Below are 24,071 nucleotides of genomic sequence, written 5' to 3' on the forward strand. Positions count from 1 at the left end.
AGAATGCAAAGGTCCAGGATCATTGTATCACCGTCACTGTCATCCCGTTGCTCCCTGATTGCTCAAGCGGGCACCAATAATATCTCCATTCATCCCTGTCACGTGCTACTGTAACCCAATGGTATCTGCTCGCTCCAGGAACATAAAGAGCACGTTGTTGTTACTGTTTTTGGCATATTGAATACATCATAGGTAGCTTGCCAGGCTCTGCCATAAGAGTGGGATATCCTCGGTAGCTTGCCAGGCTCTCCAAGAGGGGGTGAGGCTTTGAGCTTATATAGCTGAGCCGGAGGTGGTTTGTGGGTATGACTCCCACACACCTAACTTTTGGCCATTTAATTTTTTTGGTAAACTTGGCCCCAAGTTGTTGGGGTCTGGCCAAAAGCACAGCAGCAATTTTGGGGGATCTGGAAGTCTACAGGCACCATCAGGCTGCTAATGCCCTCGCCCTGAAGGTACAGGTTGACCTGCTGGTGGCACCATACTCCCAAGATACCAAAGCCTAATTAGGGAGGTGTTTGTGGTAATAAAAAAAAAAGCCTTCATGAGCTGAGGGGTCTGTGGACTCAGCGACTGCTGGTATTTGGGTGACAGAGGCACAGGAGCAGGAACTTGAGAATCTGCCTTCAGAAAGCTCACCTCTTTGTTGGCACCTTTCTTAACTTCTTCAACCCAATTTATTATTTTTTTTTCTTTAGCCTTGGAACGTTCATCATTTCATTGGCTGATAGACAGCCCCAAAAACATTAAAGCTGAACCCTCAGGGTGAGCCCAGCAATGCAGGCTGGGCCTTATTGTCAACATCCTTGAGTTCTATAATCATGGCCACAGTGTCATCCACCAAAAGAAGGCCATACTGACCAGTCCACCTTGTCCCAGAACAGACCACTCTGCCTGTCAATGCACCTTGGGGGCCACACACCCTCTCTTGATGTGATTCATTTTTCCCCCACAATTCAATGCCATGCCACTATGCCTAGATTTGTAAGAGCTTTGAAGGAAAATGCCAAGGTGAGTTGGAAACACAATGTGTATCTGTTCTCTTCATCCGTTATGAGGCATCTGCCACCACCAGAATCCAGAGGAGATTCTCCTGGGGAAGGAGGAGAGCTTACGCTATACAAAATTTCTTAATGTCCCTTTTATTTTGATGGCCCCAAACCCAGAGATTTTGAGTTATAAATCCAAGAAGGCCAATATTCTTTTGAAGAAAAGAAAAAGAGAGACCCTTTAAAATCTGAGCTGTGTTATCTGGCTGAGGTCAACAGAGACAGACCAAATCAACAAGCATGACATGAAGGGCAAATTTGCAATTAAAAGAAGAATAGGGAATTATAAAGATGGATGGGCCCCTTGACATGCATGCCTGGCCCAGCCGGCCTGGCCTTGGCCTCAGATGCCAGAAATTAATGCTCTACTCTTTAGCACCTGTCACCTTTGGCTCCGAACAGAAAAGCAAATGCATTAAAATAACAACAATTAGAACACTTACTTCGCTTGGAAGGCATTGTTGGTTCCCCTGTGGTCGAGGTCATGACACAGGCAGCCCACAATCACGGCTAAAATTTCCACCTCGGTCAGAATCTCTTGAAACCCGGCAGTCTGGGAAGAAGGGAAAATGGCCGCTGTCAGTTGTCAGGGAGGGACGATGGAGCAGGTAACTGTGCCAGAGTCAGCTCTACTTTCTTACCCACACCATTTAAGGGAATGATGGACCAACATCCCTTAGTCGGGTGCATGGGGGATCAGGGGCACAGGCTGAGGCTCCCACAGTGATGAATGAGCTCCCTTTCACAGGGCCCACGCTGGCACACCAGGACAAAGTTCAGAGCCACTTTGTTCCTCTGTGGAGAAAAGGCTGCATCATCCAGATTTAGTTCCCCTTTGGCAAAGAACCAAAGGCAAGTGTGTCCTGTGATTCTACATTTCCATGGGGGCCATCATCGTGTGCACTGGCAGCAAGAGAGAAAGGGGCTGGGAATTAGAGCTGAGAACTCTATCCAGATGAAAGCTGGCAAAAAGGGAGAGGGGTAGCAATATAGACATAACATATGTTAAATATGCATATAAATATGCATATAAATATGCATATTTAACATATCTTGAAAGAAGTAACTTAGAAATACTCAAATTGTTATGCAATAATATTTTAGAAGCTATTTTATGTACACTTGGATTTTTATTATCTGGGTGAACATATTCACAGATAAGTCTGTGCCTTAAAAATTAGAATTGGGAGAGTCTTAGGGCAGTCCCCACTGCGGACTAGGTGGTATCCTCTTGGCATGGAATCCTTTATTATACTCTGGTAGCTGAACTGTGAAACACAAAGGGGTGGAGTGATTCCTCTGAGGAAGAGTATAATCCCCTAGCCTACAGCAGCCAGGGCTGTCTGCTGTATTCGTTCAAAAGAGGTAGCAAATCTCTGCAAAAGGAAATCTCTACATTTTCTTGATCTAAGATGATTCTATCTCCCTCTCTCCCCTCACTTTCCAAGTTTGCACTCTCATTACTTATTAACGCCTTCTGCATCAGAGGGGAGAGATGAGTTCTAATTGCTTCCCTTTCCATGTAGTCTTTTCTGCAGTCCAGGCTCACTTGCTAATATTTTAAGACACTGTTCTTAGGTCAGAAATTTAGGTTGATCATTTAAGAAAACATTTTTTATAGCAACAATTGAATCATAAGCCCCTATATTGATAAATATATTTTTTAAAATTAATTTGGGTTCTAGCTATGTTTAGAAATACCAAAGTGTTCATTTGCATAGCAAATGGAAATGTTAAAAAAATGGTTGAGGAAGATGAAAGAGCCCCTATTAAAGTTATGTGTGTCCCTTCACTTAAACATTTGAAGTTGGCTGTACATTCACTTTATTTTATCTGAAGTATCATCTTGAATCATTCCAAAGATTCAAATTACATAAAAGACTTAGAACCAAAAACAATAGTCCCTTATCTTCTCCATTCCTGGTTCCTAAAGATAACCAAGTTCTATTCTCATTTCCCTAATTTGGTAGTCAACTTTTTTCCTTCTTTTCTGGAGAGTACGCACATTTACTTATCACTAGGTTATTCGTCAAAGCACTTGCATAATGCTGCCTTTGTGACCAATACTGTTATGAAGGATAGAGGAGGAAACTGAGGCACTAACAAACATGTCTAAGATCTCCCAGCTGGTAAGGGGCAGAGGAAGGTAAACCTCCAGCATGCCCCTGCCACAGTTTGTCCTTGTACACTGATGTGTGGTGAGAGTTTACCACCTCTCACACACATACACTTCCCTTCTCTAAAAATCCCTGCACACGTTGCCTGTTGTCCTCTGCAGGTTAGTCACTGTGGAACCAAGTGGTAGCAATGGCTGCTTCCTTTCTTGTGCCAATGTTTCTATTTCCTGGAGTTAAGAAGTCTCTGTGGTCTTTCTCTGCACACCCGAGCAGCCTGCCTTTGATGAGATCACACCCTGTGTGACCACCTTTTCTCTCTGGGTTCCACTTTCATCTCCGCACCCGTACCTCTCTTTCCACCTTTGCTCTCTCCCCATTTTTTTCAGGGGAGACACATTTTTCAGTGACATCATAAGAGAAGGTGCCAATTTTTAAAATACCAGTAAAGTTAAACTATTTTTTAAAATTATGATTTGTGTTTTGGAACCCACACCTGGCAGTGCTCAGGGATTACTTCTGGTGGTGCTTGGGGCACCATATTGGTGCCATGAATTTGAATCAGGGTCTGCAGGTTGCAAATCCTTAACCCCTGTATTAGAATTCTTGCACTCTGTCCCCTCCCCTTTTAAAATGCACTTTTCTTGGGACTATCTTTTTGGTGTCATTATTCATTTTATTTCTTTTTAACATGGTATTTTTCTAAGTTATTTTTTATTTCATTTTATCTTATTTTTGCTTTTCAGGTCATAACCAGCGATGCTCAGGGGTTCTCCTGGCTGTGCACTCAGGAATTACTCCTGGTGGTGCTAGGGGGACCATATGGGACGCTGGGGATTGAACCCAGATCAGCTGCATGCAAGGCAAATGCCCTACCCACTGTACTATCACTCCAGGCCCCAGGTGTCATTGTTCTTGAATAGAATATTTCAATTGTTTGGACATTGGTATTCAAAAATTTTTCTATTTGTTCATTTTGGTTTTGGGGCCACAGCTGCCTGTGCTCAGGACTCACCCTGTCTCTGTGCTCAGGAATCACTCTGGGTGGTGTATACAGGACCTTATGTGGTGCTGGGGATCAGACCCCAGTTGGCTGTGTGCAAGGCAACCTTACTTGCTGTACTATCTCTCTAGTCCCTAAAGTTTTATTTATTTATTTATTTATTTGCTTTTTGGGTCACACCAGTGATGCTCACGGGTGACTCCTGGCTCTGCACTCAGGAATCACCCCTGGCAGTGCTCAGGAGATCAGATGGGATATTGGGGATTGAACCCAGGTCAGCCGCGTGGAAGGCAAACGCCCTACCCACCGCACTATTGCTCCAGCCCTAATTTTTTTTAATTAGTATTTTATTCTCACTGTGGTGATAATCTGGATTTTTAGGTATCAATTTCCTAATTTTCTTGTCTATTCACATTTACTTTTTTCTCATGAGTAATGCTATTTAAAAGTTATCTGCATTTTCTTGCCTGCTTCTCCTTTTTCTACTAGCAAACTAATCTCCTGTAGACTCATTAGTCTCTTTTTGTCTTTTTGGAGCTATTAGCTGTAAATCCTCTGAAAGTCTCTTATGCTGCTCCTTGAATCACCTATTTCTTCTGAATGCCTTTTCTTTCTGTTTGTTGTTTTCCTCACATGCCTGACATCTCTGGCCATCTACCCAGGTCTGAGAGGAGAGCATCACAACCTTCCCCACACATCAGCACAGTGCTGGTGTCAGTGCGTGTCTGTTGCCCTAACCATAGTTCGAGCAGCTGGTGAGCAGATCTTTTTATCTGGAGATCCCAGATTTCAAAATCTACCCTTATTTTCTTCAGACTTTCCAAACCTTGTTCGGCATTGCATGAGCATAAACATTTGAGAAAAGAGAATGCTCACTTCTTCTGCTTAGTGATTCTAGACCTTCACCTTTCATTTTCCAGGTGCTCATCTTTGACTGATGTCCCCAAGTTTAGGGTTCAGTTTCTCCTAATAATACCCTGTTTTTTTTTTTTTGCATAGGTCAGGGAGAAGAAAAGCCTTGGCTTCATAGAAAGAGGGTAGAAATGTGTGACTGTTCACGTTCACTCACCCCATTGTGTGGTATCTGATGACTCTAGTTCCTGAGCATTGATTGCTTCTGGGGAAAACTATGTGTTTACTCCCTCTTCTACCCTTGCACCCTGAAGGCACTTTTCTTGGACCTTCCTTTCTCTGCTAATCTCTGATCCATCCCTTTTCCATTTTCTGTTTTCATGATTCTATGAAAGACAAAATTTGCGTTCATTTCTTGTTCTCCCTGTTATTTTTAATTTTTTTAGAGAAATAAAGGTATAAATTTCTTTTAATCTATCAGCTTGAAATTGTAAGCCCATTCTACTGTTTTTTTTTATTTTGTTAATATAATAAAATAAATCCTGAAAAATCTATCAAGTATGACACTATCCATGATATGTGAAAATCAATGCTGTAAATAATAGTGAAACTTCTTTGTAATTTAAAAATTTTTTCACTGTGAAAATGCTATTAAAATTACCTGATGATTCAGAACAAGAAATATAAGAATTGGGAAATGTAAAAATAATGCAACTTGACTCAAAGTTTAATTACAAGTGAAATCAAATGACATCTAATAGATTCAACAGAAATATTCTGAATCAGTCTTAATTCATCAGTTATTATCCATTTAGTAAGTTGATGTATTATATTTTACTAAAATATGGGGGCTGGAGTGAGGCCTTGCATCTGGCTATCCAGATTCAATCCCTGGTGCCCCATATGGTGCCCTGAGTCAGAGCCAAGAGTCATCCCTGAGCACCATCCGGTATAGTTCAAAAACTATAAAACTCAAAAAGAAGCTAAACAAAACCATAATATTGTGTGTTTATACCTGTCTCTATCTGAAAACCCAGCTTCTTGCTCTTCAATGACTAGTATCTTGTTTAATTTTTAGAATTTGATAAAAGAAATGCACCTCTTCCTGGTCTATCTATAAATTATTCTATAATTCTATGGTGTTCAAAGATATACTGTTTAAGAACCACATCTGGACTCTCTCAATAAAGAAGTCCTGAAGTATAGCAGGCACACAACCACACGAAAACATATTTACCTCTCTGGACTATGATACCTGAGTTACTGAAGCAGTTCCCATCTCCTGAATGTGATTTAAAGCTGCCTGGTAAATGGTTTCTGAGACTTGTCAGGCCTGAATAGTGTCCACCTGCCACTAAGTGTCCATATACTCTGCCCCTTGCCTCATTCCTCTCTCTAGCTGTGTTTATTCAGACATACATTTCTGTGCACCAGCAGAAAAAAATCAGCTCTCTGCTAAGAAACATTCACTTTCACAAGAGAACAGAATGGTAATAGGAAGTATGGTTTAGGTATTTCTCCCATTCTTGGTCCTATTTCATCCTTTAATTTCAAATGTAATTCTATTTTTCCCCTCCTGATCCAGTAAATATAGGTTCTGTTGATCTATATGTTTATCTTCTTACTTATATCACCTCAGGACCCATATCAGAAAAGGAAACTAGTGAATCTATTTAGATGAAAATGGTAGTTACACACAACGAGCTGGTTCCCACATCGTCTCCTCCGGCAAACACCCCTGGTCATTCTCTGAGCATATTTCTAATGACAGTTTTAACATATGCGGGGGGAACCCTGTCCCAGTCATGAGAGCACACTGTCACTGAAACTCTTAATGACCCACATGTCAAGACTGGTTTGTAGTATCCCCAGAATCACCAAGTCATTTTCTAGGCTGATATAGTTCATCTGAAATTTAATCCAGCCAGAATGAGCCTGTTTCCAAGACGATTCTGTCTTATTCTAGCTGAGAGAATTATCATGTGCAGAGAAAAATAACTGGTTGCTTTTTTATTCTGTAGAATCAAAAGCAACAAAAAAATTAAAACAAACAAAAGATCAATCCAAACCCAAAGCCAGCCACAGGATGGACACTAGATGGCGCTAGAGAGAGTTCATTCATTAAACAGATGGTATTGCGTGTCTTTTGTGTGTGAAGGCAAAGGTGTATCTGAGAAAAGAGGTTTGGGATTATTTCAACTACATAATTGCATAGCACAGAGTCTATGCCAGGCACTACAATAAATACCTGACTTATGTGAAATTACTTCATCCCTTCATCTTTGCAAGATCCTCTGAGGAGGGAGACACTTTATTTTTCCCAGGTTGAGACACTAAACTTCAAGCTAACTGTTACGGAGGTGGCTCGCAAACCACTGAGCTACTCTGCTGCAAGGTGATGGAGAAAATGCACTTGGGAAGCTTTAAAATACTTTTGTAATAATGGAGTGCTAGATAAAAGAGCTAAAGGACTCACTCGTTGTGTGCCTTATTCCAGGAAGGATGTTATTCCAGTATGGTACTGGGATTATGTGGCAGAGCCTCTGACCATTTTCTGCCTAAACAGGACTCTGGTGCATCAAGATGTAACTAACAATACATATGATCATTAGAGAAACAGGAAAACTACAATGATTTACATGTCACACTCCACATTTATGAAGTGTTTTAAAATATGTATATAAAAGGGCATTCAAGGTAGACATCAAAATGTTGCCAGTAATGGCAACACAAGTGACTTCAATTTTTTTTCTTTTTGAATAAAATTTCCATAAAGAACATTTATCCTTGGTGCTGGAGAGTTCGAAGAGGGGTTGGATCCCTGGCATCACAAGGCTTTCTGACTGTCACCAGGTATGGCCCTGGAGGACAATAGCACCATAGCCTCAGGCCCAACACTTAACTGCTTGGCTCAGTAGCTGGTTGGCTGAATATTACAGGTCTTGGTCCCTGGGACCCCAAGAGCTATCTGAAATAACCCCCTAAGAAAACCAGACCATAAAATTTATTACCTATAATGTCTCTTCTATGTATAAATTTTTTGTTTTAGGAATGAGCCCATGGTTCATCAAACTGCTCTAGTTTGGAATAAAATGGTGACATCCTTATAAGTGCCAATTCATTCATTAAGCAGATATTTAGAAAGCATTTAGTCTATCCCAGGAACTGGGATTAGTGTACTGAGAAAGATGCTCGAACCTGAACCTTATTGGACAGAGAAGTCAGGTTAAGTCAGCCCCTCAAGAAATTAGGGGAAGAAAGCTGGGTAAGTGGCTCAGGGATATAGGGCATGCTTCACGTGTGTGAGGGCCTGGACCTGATGCCCAACAATGCTAAGAAGCACCTTTTCTGGTGAGGAGCCCTTACATCATTGCCTACGCTTTGTAGAAGAAAATAACGGTGGAGCCGGCAATTGCTTTGGCTGCTTATGGAGAAGAGCATCATGCAGACCTGACAGAAGTCTAAGAAAGACATGCCAAAACTTCTGCTTTCACATTTCATTATTAACTTGGCAGAGGTATTGCATGATGAAAGATTTCCTGAGTTCATTCTGTTGATTCTGATCTGGTGGGTGAAAGACTAAGAGGGAGGAAAGGCAACCACATATTTAACATCCTGGGTCTCTCAGAGAACTCTTTCCTAGATGCTGGCAGCCAGGCACTGTAGTGGAACACTCTTGGCTAAGGCTGAGGGACACCATGAGGGATTTTTGCCATCCACGCTTTCTCCTTTCTCTACCTCTTCTTTCTAGATCAGAAGAACAAGAAGAATTGTTTAACCACCCCAAGAACATGATTTGAAGTGCATGGTTTCTTTTGAGGAGGCATCGGGGGGCATTTCAAGAAGTCTCAGGGTCTCAAGAGTCACTCCTGGTCTGACTGTATAAATCTGAGGGTTCACTGCTCAGACCCAATGGTGCTAGTGCCACTAGGGTAACATCTGGTGCTGCTTAGGAGACTACTTAGTACTGGGGCTCAAACTGGCTTCCACTTGCAACAATCTCCCTGGCCCGAAGAACATGTTTTCTAACATGTGCCTCCTCTAGAAGAGTCTATCTGTGCATCATATCACTAACTGTGGTTGTATATTTCAACTGCTCTCTAGTTAACTTCAACTTGAATATGGAGGGTTCTTGGGGACTGTAGTGATGCAAGCAATAGTATAGCAGGTAGGGTACTAAGTGCCTTGCTCACACCCCACTTGGATTTAATCCCTGGCACCCCAAGTTGTCCCCTGAGCCCTCCCAGGAATGATTCCTGAGCTCAGAGCCAGATGTAAACCTTGAGCATCTCTGGATATGGCAAAAATAATAAAAAAAACACCAAAAACAAAGAAACAGCATTTTAATGTTCATTATTTCTTACTTTCTAACTAACAGACTGTTCTAAGGTCACTGTTTAAAACCCTTGATAGATTGCTAAATCAGACTCATTTTAGCCAGAGTTCTCAGTAAGGGTTTCATTGATGTGGGGAAGGGGATGTGACTCACTGGTGGAGCTCATGCCTTATATGAATGAATCTCTGAGCTCAATCTTGGCAACCAAGCCATTTCTCCTGAAAGGATTTCATTGTCACTGTCACTTACAAAATACTTAGGTACTGTGAAGAATGCCCTAAATTGTGATATTGGCTGGCTCAACCCCACTGGACCATCTTTATGAAGTAATCTGTCAGTGAAACTTAGAGCTCCTAAGGAGGATGTAGGCCGTATGAAGCAGGTCTCTTGAAGCAGGTCTCTTCAATGACACGCTCAGTTCATCCAATGAGAGAATTAAGGCACATGTCTGGTCTTTGTATGCACCTCCAGCAACTCAACATGGGTTCTCTGTAGAGTTCTCTGTGGGACTCTATTTTTTTGCTCCCAAATAGAATAATGACCTCTCATCATCAATCCTTGGTGCAGGTTGATGGCTAGCAAATATTTCAGGATGATCCCAAGCAACAATTTAATCTTGGAAGCAGTTTCCAGTTGCTTATGCATAATTTGATGCCATACTCTATTTTGTTTTTAAAAATTTATGTGGCAGGAAGAGCCTAGGCTATATCACTGGTGCCAATTCCAGCTCCGTGCTGGTTCCCTGCAGTGCCTGGGAGACCATACGGTGCCAGGTATCAAATCTGAGTTGACCACGTAGAAGGCAAGCATCTTGTCCTCTTACACTAGCTCTCTGGCTCTATCTCTTCTCCTTTAAAAAGGGGATCCATATTAGGCAACCAGAGATAATGTAGGATGAAAGCATAAGGCCAGAGAAGAACAACCGCAGAAAAACCACAATTCTCTACAGTGAAAAGGAACTTCTTTTTGAACAAACCATCACATCTAGATTTAATGGTCAATAGTCTTGATGTTTATAGTAAGGGTTGTCTATGTATTTGAATTGAAAAAGAGGCACCTCGGTCCCACTGTGCAGTTCAGAGATGAGAACCATCCTATTGCCACTCAGCTCTGTTTATTTCTCTCCTTCAGTTAAGCATGTGGAGCAGCACAGACGTTGTAGTTGATCTGATTACCCCCAAGGGTGGGAACATTTTGGTCAAATTTGCTTCTCTTTCTTCTCAAGATGAGCGTGGACAAGTATTAACAGGATGATATTTATAAAATTATGCAAATATTGTTTTAAGTCTAAAGCAGTTCATTCTTTACAAGTTGAATTGGAAAGACCTTACACTCAACACTTACAAATACTTTCTTTACAACTGGAAGCTTCTAAAAGTCCTTATTGTCAAATAATAAAACTCAGATGATGTTCTGGACATATCTTGACTCTCAATTTCAAAAAATTTGCAAATGCCTGTTAGTCTCATAAAAGACAAAAAGGAAGCAAAAGTTAAAGCCTGTCTGGTACGGTAATAATATTTTGAGTAAACATTTGATGTCTGAATGAAAATATTAAAAGTTGATTTTATTCAATTAATTTTTATTTTTAGTCACTTCTAAAACGTAAATATTTAAATCTCTTATTATAGCTTAGAAATATTTAATTTGGAAAACTAAAAGCATATGAAAACAGAATGCAATTTTAACCACCTCTCTCCCCATCTATTCATTACACAACTTCAATAGGAATCTATGTTTTGACAATTTTGTTCCATCTAGGACTTTTCATACTCTGTTTGGTAGGTTTGCTTGTCAGAGTATTTGAAAGCAAACCTGAGGTGTCTGTCAAGAAGTTTAATTCTCAAGGTGTTCTAATGGGGTCAAATAAAAATTCATCAATATACCTCTGCTTTCATATTTTGATATAATGTATAAAAACATATACATGCACCAAGAAAATTTTTGGAGTAATTACTTTAAGGAGGCTTGTAAAAATGGAGAGTTCTACCTTAATTTAGATCATGCAATTAACATGGCAATTGATGAGTATCTGTAGTATATTTAATGTATTTTAATAAGAAACAAAAGACAAAGCAAAGCATTTCATTTTTAGGGACTTATCTTTTAATACTACAAATATATGTTTCTAATAATTTTTTAGGACAAAGCTGATGTTCAGAAATACAGCATTTTGTTACAAAGCACAAGTGAAAGAAATATAGCATAATGTGTCATCACTTTGCCAGCGAACGTTAATTGTGCAGAGAAACAAACTTCCCAAGTGCCCTGAAAGGCCAGAATTTTAAGTCTCTGAGAACTCCTCCAGGTTCATCCAAAGTTTTCTTAGTCATCACGGAGCAAAATTAAACAGAAGGCTTATGAAAAATTAAAACTTTTTAAAGCTCCCACTTGACACCCTTGGGTGCCAGCTTTCTGCCCCCCAAAAGTGCCACTCCTGAGTCATAAACTGTGGAAAATGGTGTCCGTGATAAACGAGCATGCCTCCGCGGCTGAGTCTCCCTGACCTGGAGGATTCGGCTGGCATCATAAAACACAGAGCGACAGATTAAGCAGTTTACCCACACCATAAAAACCCCAAGAATAAATTCACTTTAATCAAAACCCCTATATTGTAACGATGCCAGCCCCAGCCCTCAAACCACATACCTTCCCTTACAAGCCTGTGAACGTGAGCCGGCGCTTAGACTTTCCCTGAAACGTCAGGCATGATTATGTTCACACACTTTTACAATTTACATGTCCTAAGAAAAATACCCAGCTCCGGCGGATGGTGCAGGAGAATTTATTTTCACTAGAAAGGGAATGACCCATAACTCATGAATGGCAGCGCTTAAAGTGAGTTATGGAGGTTACTCTCCCGCGTGAGGAAATGGATTGGATTATCCTTCTGCCCAATTGTGTGTTTGGTTATTAGCAGTCCAGGTTCTTAATTAAGTGTGGCTTTCCCTTTTTCCCTTTTTATACAATAAATGTGGCCAACAGGAATGTCAGAAGCATGGAGGGCCTAATTGGGATTCGGAGATGGAGCCAGAGAGAATAAAAAGAGAACCCTTCGATGATGAAAACATAGCAGTCTTAAGTGTAATTTAAGCACATCATCAAATTTGCTAGCTCCGTAGTTTGTTTAGAAAGCCCAATGCTGAGATTCTGCAAAAACTTTAAATATTACTTCCGTCTGAAGTTAAAAAAACACATCTTTGAAGTTGCACTGGCAATCAAGATATACCTATATGAAGATTAAATAATGGGCTTTTCTGAGATACAGATTCTGCTGTATTGTGCTGATAGTGAAGCCATTTTATTTTAAACTGAATCTAACTAAGCCCTCTTTGTGTTGATAAATACCATGTAAAAGGGAGTTTAATGATAACAAAAAATGTTTGTTATCTGTTACTATATTATAATCAGTTACAGAACAAAATATGACCCCTTTGTATTTTTTAATGTTACAAGCTACAGAGAAATTAGGTTTCTACTGCGATTAGAGTTTGGCAGTTGAGCAAATATGTGTTATTTAAAAATTCAATTGGTTTTGTCGCTGGGAGGGGGGAGCATGCTCATTCTGTTGCTAAGATCCTTCTTGAAGCCATCTTCTGCTTCAAAAATCAAGGACTTTTCCTGAAAATGGCAGGCAGTGGACAACGTGTTATCCAGAAGCTAGTGGATAGGATGGATTTTTCTCTCTAAACATTCCTTCTGCTCTCTAGTTTGAATTATCAATAAAATGACTCTGCTTATCTCGGAAAATAACCTTGTTGACAACACAAATATGGACTTAAACATGCTACCTCCACATTTAAGATTTAAGAAGCCCCCAGTAAATGTCAGGGGGTGTCAATGTGTTTGCTGTGATACTTGGTTATTATTAGCGTTTAACTGCCATTCCCACCGGCGGCATGCCGCCAGCACCACCATAAATTTTAATGTGATCATGTGTTCTTCTCTTTTCATATCCAGTGAATTCTGCAAGATCATAATATTCTATATGAACCCTACCTGAACCTTAGTGTGATACGAAGAAAGAACAAGATTTCTAGCAGTGATAGTTGTTCATCATTTTATAGCTTTTTTTTTTTAAAAAAAAAAAACTGGACACAGCAACATGGTTCCTTGAATAATATTACCCTAAACTAAATCCGCTCTTTCAATGAATCTTTATTGAGCCCTACAGGATGCAGGGCATGGCCCAAAGTGCTAATGAGTACATTTATGGGATAGTAAAGAATACTGACTCTTAAGGAAACCTTCCCTCCACCCCCTGCAAAATCTGTCAGAGCTCATACATCATTTATAAAACCGAAAAATGTCTCCGCAACCTTAGCACCAGTAACATGCCTTTGATCTTACAAAATGCAAGCAAAAGCATAGTCATTTCCTTTAACTGGTTTGCTTGTGAATCTAAGAAATATTTTAATTTTGGTCGTCTTTCGTTATGCATGTACTCGATGAAATATTTATTTTACAAGCTTACATAAAGAGAATTTATATAATTATTTATTTGCAGATCCCCAGTCCCCCACCCCAGACCCTGCCTTGTTTTAACCACAAACAGTAACTACAACAATACACCATACTCCTCTGGTAAATTAAAAAGAATTTGGTCAATTTTGCAACCTACATATCTCTTTTAGGAACAAAGAATAATGTTGAAACTTTGGTTCAAAAAAAAAATAAAATTTCAGCCAGAGTCATGGAATAAATTAATAGGGCTTTCAGTGAACAAATTTGTCACTATTTTATATCAAACTGCCTATTCTACAAAGCAGATATATCATATATACATATATTTTTAATTTCTTTATTGATCCAATTTTAGTATATGTGCTTCCAAAGCCAGCACATATATATTTAATTTCTATAGAAACAAAACTGCTACGTTAACTAGCCATGAGGTTGAACACTTCTGCAAAACACAGTTCCCAACTGATGGGTTTGTTTTCTGTCTGACGTGATTTTACTGCCAAAGCTTAGGAAGCCCCGGTGTGTCTGTAATTTGCTTGTACGCGGTGTCAACATTTTTGCTCAGCAATGACACACTAACACAACTGCGCATCTTTCAATTCCAAGAGACAATAGACTTGGAAGAAAAAAAAGCAAACACCATCCCTCGGACGGAAGGTGGCAGGCAGGGTCCTTTACTCATCCTCAAAGCTCAGGGTGAAGGAGTTAGTCATAACACAGGTGTGGTCCTAATAGGAGCAGCTTTTTTTTTTTTTTTTTGACACACCAACTTTATTGGTATGTCTTTCAAGGAAAGAGTGAGAATGTGTGATGCCTCAGCGTCTCCTGCCCAATAAGAAAAGCTCTTCTGGTTCGATGGTTCCCCCCTTTCCTGGCAACCAGCAGGCAATCTTTGCCTTGGAGCGCCATCTACAGGAACATCGACGCAAGGCTCCACGCTTTCTTGGCTTTGTGATTCAGGCTGGTTTCCTTTTTTTTTTTTTTTTTTTAGTTTCCTCCCTACCCCCAGATTAATAGAGGATTTGGCTTGAAATATGACAAATGGACAAGAACTTCAAGACCAATGGAATGCAAATATAGTCTTCACAGATGAGAACAGTGAAAAGCCTAAATAGTCTTCAGGAGGATCTGAAGCATTTCTGTCATCCATGAAAATAAGTAGGTTACTATTTTGTCATGAATTGAAATCCTATTTCAGAAATTTAAAATTTATCATTTGCAGAGGCCAGGGAAATAGTACAACAAATAGTGCATAGCCTTGCACGTGGCTGACCCGGGTTAGATCCCTGGCACCTCATATACTCTTGCCCCTCCCTCCTCATTTCTCTGCCAGGAGCCAGGGGTAAAGCCAGAGCATAGCTAGGTGTAGCCCAATAAAGAGAGAGAGAGAGAGAGAGAGAGAGGAAGGAGGAAGGGAGAGAGATAGAGAAGGAAGGAAGGAAGGAAGGAAGGAAGGAAGGAAGGAAGGAAGGAAGGAAGGAAGGAAAGAAGAAATGAAGGAATGAAGGGAAGGAGGGAGGGAGGAAGGAAGGGAGGGAAGGAGCAGGGAGGGAGGGAGGGAGGAAGGAAGGTAGGAAGGAAGGAAGGGAGGGAGGAAGGAAGGTAGGAAGGAAGGAAGGAAGGAAGGAAGGAAGGAAGGAAGGAAGGAAGGAAGGAAGGAAGGAAGGGAGGGAGGGAGGGAGGGAGGGAGGGAGGAAGGAAGGAAGGAAGGGAGGGAGGGAGGGAGGGAGGAAGGAAGGGAGGAAGGAAGGAAAGAGGGAAAGGGGAGGGAGGGAGGGAGGGAGGAAGGGAGGGAGGATTTTTTGGTTTGGGGCCATTCTTGGCAGTGCTCAGGGACCAAATGTGATAATGAAGATTGAACCAGGATTGGCAGAATCAAGGCAAGCACCTTAACCTCTTTTTTTTATGTCTTTGGCTCAAGCCTTTGGGTTTTACTCATTCTCACATATGGTTACTGAACCTGGTGTGACCCCAAACCAAAAACCAAACCAAACCAGTCCCCCCTTCCCAAATCCCAAGGCTCTTGCCTGCTTCCCTAGCTTAGACATTTGAGGTTTGCCATGAAAGTCTTTGTCTTTGGCATTTTCACTCCTAGGTTCCTTCAGTAAACAAGTACCTGCCTGATTTATATTTCAGCAGTCACCATGAATTCACAGCCTCTCCAGACAATAAACTAACAATTTTTTTGTTGAATGGCATTTGTGAGGCAGGCACTTCAACTATGCACAAGACAGTGGTTCCTTGTCTCTGGGATCAGATATTGAAAAGCAAATGGGGCCCGAAGCAATAGTACAGCGGGTCAGTGTTTATCTCGCATGTAGCCAACCTGGGCTCAGTCCTCTGCAGCCCATATCATCCCTCAAGCACCACCAGGAGTGATCCCTGAGTGCAGAAGCAGAAATTAGCCTTGACCACTGTTAAGTGTCTCCCACACCCCCTAAAAAAGGAGGGGAGGAAAGCAAATGAAAGTGATGGTTCTTCTTTTGTTTTTCTGAACCACACCCAGCAGTGCTCAGGGGTTACTTCTGGCTCTGCACTCAAAACTTACTTCTGGCAGTGCTCAGGGAACCATATGGTTCAAGGAACCATACAGCCCTACCTGCTGTATTATTGCTCTGGCCTGTGGTGGCTCATTTTTAAAAAAGCCTTATTGAATTATTGAAAGTCACACCTTGTAGTTAAAAGCATCTTCTCCCCACCCCCTAGCCCCACCTCCTATGATGAACTAGTCACTTTCACGATGTTCTTTGCAGAAGAACAGAAGCGTGAGCCAGTTTAGTTTTCCCACCCCACCAGTCTTACTCCATGAACAGTTTAGGATCACCCCTACCAAACAAAACATACCAAAGACCATGTCCCCAGGTATAGAAAAAGTTTTGACCTCATCTTATACTCTATGCTCATTTGAATTTCTGTCAACTCAACACACATGTGTTGAAAACATACCAAGTGGAAGAAAGAGTAGAAGTGCTAGTGAAGCCCTCAATGGAGAGGTGGAGCAAATAAGAGAATATTGTAGAAAGGAGAATATTTCTTCAGCCTTAGATGCTTGCTTAGCAGGAGAATCAGAAATCTGTGACTTAAAATATACAGCAGGAAGAAGGATGTGTTCGAGTAGGCAGTGCAGAGAAAACTAATTATTGATGCTTGGGGGAAACAAAGGAGATGTGGGAAAAACTAGTATCAGACCAATGCCTTAAAGGATGAATAAAAATTTTAACAGGCAGAGAAAGGGATAGAGATTTTCACAAGGAGAGGGACAAATGGACTTTGTTCATTCTGATTAAAATAAAATATTACATTATTTGGCATTATTTAAACTATTTTGGGCTTAAATTTTAATCTGGTGCAAAGATGTAAGACATTTAGATTCACACAAAAAACTTGTATTCTAAGTTTTTGTTATGAGAAAAATGTTTATACCTACATAGGTGGTATGTGGAAGTCAGGCCCAAACAAGTTTTATTTTTCCAGCAAATGGAAAGATTGGAAGATTTTGCTATAATCATTACCACAAACATTTGCTTTTAGATTTCACTCCAGGGTTTACCTCTGGCTAGCTGCCCTTGCAATTGTCATAAGACAAACAGACCATCTTCACTGGTGACATCCCCTGGAAGAGGTGATTTTAAACAGTGGCTCCTGGCCACTTCTCCACTATCCTTCTTTTGGCCGCCTGGGCATTATTCCAGATAAGCATTCTCTCAGGAGTTCTGTGTTTCTGTGGATAATGTCAGACATCCCTGCTTGGGCTTTCTAAGTCTTTAGAGTCTTATCTACTGATCTCTTTGTTATGTTACTCATCTTCATATCCTTCACCAAAAAAGATTACTTTGAAAAATCTAAGCATTTATAAAAGTTAAAAATTAGCAGGTTCCCCAAGATAAAACATCTCACTGAGGCCCATGCAATCATCCCAAGACTACATGTGCCTCAAGGTGTCCGTGATTTTATAGCCTTCGAGCTCAGAAACTGTTGTGAAATATAGATTCTCATAAGCAGGGCAGGTAAGTTCCAATGCAAAATAAATCGCCTGACAATTTGTTAGAAAAATGGAAACATGAACAAGGCCTGTACGTCCCTTTGAGTGACAGATGACCTTCCACCACCACTCAGCACACTTACGGTTAACATCGCAAACATCAGTTGGCACACATTGAAGGCATGTCTCCAGTTGTGATACAGAACCATGCGATAATTTTTCCTCACGGTCAGAAGCCACCTACACAGTGTCTGGAATGAAAGGGAAATGCGGTGTCAGGGAGTTGTAGGTATCCCCAGGGAACTATTTTTCAAAACTGTGCCTTAGACCTCAACCATCCAAGTCCTTGCACCAATGTCTCATATGCTTCTCACAGTATTCCCCCGAAACATGCAGAGGTCTCTGTCACTCTGCTTGCTTTTATTTAGGAAGCCTGAAGTTCAGAGTGGTGACCCTGGTACCCTATGTGTCCTTCTGGGGTAGTGCAAAGGAGGACATCTTACCTCATAGTCGATTTTAAATTTCTGCACCATCCCCAGCTCCATGAACATCCGAAGTGCAGCTGTGATCATGGCATCAACGTCAAGAGAAAAGTCATCAAAATGTATGTCACCAATGGCAAGTTCTGACACCAGGGGGATGTTGGCTGCCTACAAAAGCAGAAGACATAAGTCAAGCCAAGTTCACTGGCTTCTCCCAAAGCCTCATCTTGTTCTCTGTTTCTGCTTATCAGACGTGCCACATAAATCAGACCTGACCTGTACTTACACTCTGATACAGCTCAACTCTGAGCTGGAAATGGCTTTTGTTTCTAAACTGCAAATGCCCTAAGCAAATAGAAGGGAGGATGGGGGAATCTAATCCAGAGAAAAATTATACACGCTGGATCTAGTCTGCAGGGTTTGAAATACAAAGTAGTCTAGTTTACTGAAACTTCAGCCATCCAATATATTCTGATGCATATTGCAGAACAGTCAATGCAAGAAACATCTGGAAGCCAGCAGCTGTACAGTTTAATTGCTGCTCTTCAGGAAAAGGACATGGGGATACACCACTTTGCCTTGTTTCTTGTATTCCTCTGTTCTGTAGATGGGCATGTGCTCTTTGTTACACAAATGCTCTGCACATTCCGTAGGATGGAAAGGATCAGACAGCACATGTCTGGGCAAAACATGCTTTCTTTAATAAAATCGAGCTGTTTGGAGGGTTAGGGGAAACATAAGTTACACTGAAGGAATCAGTTTGCATTATTATTTAGCTTTGTTCGATATAAACATCACAATGTAATTACAATACTTATCACTCATGTTTGGGGTTTTCAAAAACAATCATGGTAGGTACCTGTCAATCAGTTGCTTCACACAAACTTAAAAGGAAGAAAAAAATGTTTGGAATCTTGTTATGCTGATTTCATTGGTTTTACTGTATATTTCGACCACTCAGGGTAAGGGAATCATTTTATGCTTTCAGGTTATTGGGGACCATTCTGCATTCACATTTCTAGTCTATTCACTGGCTATAAATTACCCACAGAGTAATTTATAGCCTGAGACTACTTTGGCTAAGCAATTAAATGCCCTCTGGTCACTCTAAGCATTCCAGAAACCATATAATCCATCCTCCCTCCCCAATTCCAAACACCTCCATCAGAATTTACATCTCTAGGCTAAAACCCAAACACTGGTTACTACAAAATGGAAGAACAAAAAAGAAATATGTAAATCACAGGATAATTCACTTTCTAGTCTTTAGATTGCTTCTCATTAAGAAATTAATCAGCTTATCCTTCAGTAAATCATTCAAATACGTTAACACGTCTGTAGATCTAGCATCTTAGAATTTAAAAAGGTAGAGCTCTTGAAATTCAAACATGATAGTGGTAGAAATAATTTTATCAGTGTTTTTATTTGAAGTTCCTGGATTCCTGCTAAGTAAGCATTTTTACTATTCTTTCACTTTTAAGATATTAAAGATAGCTATACGTGTATACAGTTACAAGGGAATAGTAGAGGTCAGGGTGATAGCACAGTGATCGGGGCACAAGCTTTGCAGGCAAAGACAGGTTAGATGCCAACAGTACATGGCACCCCAGCACTGATATGGAAACCCCCCAAGCATCAATGTGCCCTAGCAGCTCTGAATTCTCAGGCCCTAACATTGAACAATTCAACTCGGTTGGCTTTGGAACAACCCCCAGACCCCAGGCCCCATAACCTTCCCACTCCCCAGAAAAAGGGCAGATATACAAGGTGAGTTTTATCTAAAAAATATACACACACACACACACAAACACACACACATACACACCCACACAAACTCTTCTCTCGCCTACAGGAAATTAATTTCAGTTTATCTAGATTAAATAAATTTCTATACATATATAGCATTTGGCAAAGTAATAGGTCGCAATGTTTTTGACTGTTTAGTTTCAAGTATTATCTATTAACCTCCCACCAATGAAGATGAAGATCAAGTTGTCTTACCCTGTATCTATTAAACTCTGCTGTCTTCTCCACAAATCTTCTTACTCATCACTACATGGCTGAGAGTTTACTACTAGATGGCATACACAGCTGTGAGTACGTAGTCTCACCTCCATAGAATTTTGTATATTCCTTGGAGCTAAAATTTGTCTCTCTTCATGTATGCTTTGTTTTCTATGTACTTTTTTTACCAAGTCTATCTCTATCTACACAAATTACTTAAGCCTTGTTTGAAAATGTCAAGAGTGCTGTGGGTAGTCTATCAATTTCAAAAGATTGCACCTGGGGTTCTCTAAACATCTGCAATCTAGACTGAGTCTTCTTTGTCTACATGGAGTTTTTATTCCAGATGCTCCTTCACCTTGATTCTGTGGGGACAATTATCTTTCATTTCTCTATTCCACATCTTTGCCTTTTACCTCATTATACAGAGACATAGCCTCCAAAAGCTTCCCAGGAAAAGGAAAATGTGCTGAGTAAATTCCTAAGACACTGGGTGCCTTAAATGTCTTCACTGCCACAGTGGATTAGCAGTTCAAGACTTCAAGGTTGAAAATAATCCCGTGGGAATTTTGAGAGAACTGCTCCTTTATCTGGAGATGACACTTCTGAGAAGTGAGAAACTCTTTGCAGTCTTCCACTTTTGATTTGGACTCCCCCTCTTGCCCTGATTTTGTTAGACCATTTTACTTCTAAAGTGCCATGAAAATGTGCCTAGGTGAGCTTATTTTTATTCATAATCCCTAATACTTCATGAGCCCTTTAATCTGGGAAAATCATATCTTTAATCCTAGAAAAAATTAAAACATGCTTTTTTTAAATGGAGATCTTTACATGGCGATATAATAGTTTTAAAAATCAATGCTTCATATTTTAAAATATGCTCTTTGAAGGTTTATTTCACCTTTATTTTTTTAAAATAACATTTGCTGATTTCTCTTTTCTTGTTCTTTTTATGAAGCAAAATGGTTTTTATTGAAAGAAATTTAGAAATGTGTGAGGGAACAAGGAAAGAGAAGGAAAAAAGAGAGACACACACTTGTGTAAATTTCTCTTTTTTTGGGGGGGGTCACACCTGGCAATGCACAGGGCTTACTCCTGGCTCTGCACTCAGGAACCACCCCTGGCGGTGCTCAGGGGACCATATGGGATGCTGGGAATCAAACCCGGGTCCACTGTGTGCAAGGCAAACGCCCTACCCGCTGTGCTATCACTCCAGCCCCTAAATTTCTTTTTCTTTTTTTTTTTTTTTTGCTTTTTGGGTCACACCTGGCGATGCACAGGGGTTACTTCTGGCTCTACACCCAGGAATTACTCCTGACTGTGCTCAGGGGACCATATGGGATGCTGGGATTCGAACCCAGGTCGGCCGCGTGCAAGGCAAACGCCCTACCCACTGTGCTATCGCTCCAGCCCCTAAATTTCTTTTTTTATCTTTGTTCTATATGTATTTTTTCATCGTTTGTTTTTGAGCTTTGGATCATATCCAGTGGAACTCAGAGGCTATTTCTCAAGGATCATACACAGTGCTGGAGATTGAACCAGGATCAGTAACATACAAGGCAAGTGCTTTAACTCCTGTGCCATCTCTGGCTCTTCATTTTTTGCTTTTGTTCTATTTTCTAGGAAGGATTCTTTCTTAAGATTTTCACATCCTAATTCTCATTTCTAAGCACTCTTCTTTTGTTATCTGGATATTTCATTGTTAATGATTAAAAATAGATTATTAATTTTGTTTCCTGGGTATAAACTCTAAAATTAGTTTTCTGGGGATATTAATAACAAGTCTATTGGACTTTTTTCTCCTGGCTTTGGATTTTGGACCGGGTTCGATTCCTCCCCCAACCCCCTCGGAGAGCCCAGCAAGCTACCTAGAGTATCTCGCCCACAGGGTAGAGCCTGGCAAGTTCCCCGTGGCGTATTTGACATGCCAAATACAGTAACAACAAGCCTCACAATGGAGATGTTACTGACACCCGCTCAAGCAACGGGATGACAGTGATTTATTTTTGTTTTTGGGGCCATACCAGTGATACTCATGGTACCATACGTGGTGCTGGAGATGGAGTATGGGTTAGACTAGGGAAAGATCAGTGCCCTTCCAGCTGTGCTATCTCTCCAGCCCTCCCTTTTGTTTCTTGTGCTGGATTTGGCTGTAGCACAAGTGATGAAAGTTTGAGTTTTTCTCCCGTTCTGTGCCTCTCTGCTCACTGAATCAGTCCTCATACCCTGCCTTTTCAGATGGCAACAATTTAGACAGAAGACATCATGCTTCTCTCCTTCAGTAGACGCCAGAATGGCTTTCTCCATCACCTCTGGAAGGGCTTTGCCTACTGGGAATACCAGGGACTTAGAACGCTCTGTGCTTATTCAAATCCAAATTCAAGTAGGACTGGAAGACCTGTTCCCAAGAGAGGAGACGCTCTGTCCCCAAAGGCACCTACCTGTCTTTCTGGTGGGAGAGCCTGGTTCTGATTTGGCAAAGGAGTTCTAACTCCTGCACCGCTTGTCTTCACCAGCAGCCATGGCTGCTGCTGCTCTCCAGGTGGCCCCTGTTTTGTGGGTTATTAATAGCGTGTTCTCTGAGGCCATTATAAATCTTCCACCCTTCAAAGGCACTAAATTCATTTAATTATCTTAAAAATTAAAGAATATGGGCATTTATTCATTATGAAATGTTAATGGAAAGGAAATCAGAACATTAGGTTGAAAAATGTAGGATGACTTCTGGTTCACCAAGACCCATCCTTATTGACCTTGTCTCTTTTCCTCTAATAAGTTGGTTGATCCATGGGTAAATCACACCAGTCTATAGATCATTCAGAGCCCTGTTGTAAACCCCTGCTGACACTCGTAGATGCAGAGAAAATCCCAAGCCTTTCAGAAATGACCACGCTCAGCTGTTTTGAGAGCGACAGATAGTTTTCAGTTCCACATCCCTGGGTTCAAGAGCAATTTCTGAGAAGAACAGAGTTGCAGTATGTGTCCTGAGAATATGTGCATGGAAGTCCAGACTATAAACGCTCTAAAAGAACCTGCTGATGTCAAGGGTCCTTACTACAGAGACAAGAGCTCTCCAGTTCTTCTAATAGACAATGAAACCTCATCTTACCAACCTATAATTACGAATGTAGCCAAAGGATATTAACATGACAAATCAAAGTCAATTTCTTCACGTGTCAGTCTGTAACTTTTAAATATTTATAAGGAACTGTATTGCTAAATCAAAAAAGGAGTGCTACAGTCCCAAAACAACACTGAATTAATAGTCAGGAAATAACATTTGGATAAAAGAACCATTTACTTTACTGCAGCAATAAATAAAAACACAGAATTATGAGTGCTGATGCTAATTTGAATAATGTTCAAGAAGTAGGACTCTTCAGACTGGGAGTACCTGAGATCCTTGCACCATTCCTTTTCTTTGTTTGGTCTTTAATAGTTAAGTGGTCATCAAAGGGAGTCATAAAACTGTCTCCTCTGAAATGGAAGGTAGCATTACAAAGAGGCTGCAAAGAGGCTGTAAAATGTTTGAAAAAAAGAAAAGAGAAAGAAATTCTAGATCCTTTGACATGTGAATGTTAGGCATGGTTGTAAAATGTTAAAACATGATTCTAGATCCCTGGATATGTGAATGTTAGATTTTGTGATGTTCCAAAAGTGGCCAGCTCCTCCAGTTGGGTAGAGGGTGGGAGGGATACTGTGGATGTTGGTGGCTGGAATCATACAATGATGAAAAGGATGAGTGTTGGAACATTGTATGACTGAAACCCAATGATGAACAACTT

At 40.7% G+C, this 24,071-nt stretch overlaps 1 protein-coding gene across 1 annotated transcript in view; it reads right to left on the reverse strand.

Annotated features, from left to right (window-relative positions):
• The window catches only part of PDE11A (phosphodiesterase 11A), a 447,606-nt gene that overhangs the window by 90,284 nt on the left and 333,251 nt on the right, over positions 1 to 24,071 (reverse strand). Inside the window, exons 11-13 of the mRNA XM_004601369.2 lie at positions 18,304 to 18,450; positions 17,944 to 18,051; positions 1,493 to 1,602 (exon numbers count right to left, since the gene is read on the reverse strand). Of these exons, the coding sequence (XP_004601426.1) occupies positions 1,493 to 1,602; positions 17,944 to 18,051; positions 18,304 to 18,450 (365 nt within the window). The remainder of the gene's footprint in view (positions 1 to 1,492; positions 1,603 to 17,943; positions 18,052 to 18,303; positions 18,451 to 24,071) is intronic.

The sequence above is a fragment of the Sorex araneus genome, chromosome X, assembly GCF_027595985.1.
Source record: "Sorex araneus isolate mSorAra2 chromosome X, mSorAra2.pri, whole genome shotgun sequence".
Lineage (NCBI taxonomy): Eukaryota > Metazoa > Chordata > Mammalia > Eulipotyphla > Soricidae > Sorex > Sorex araneus.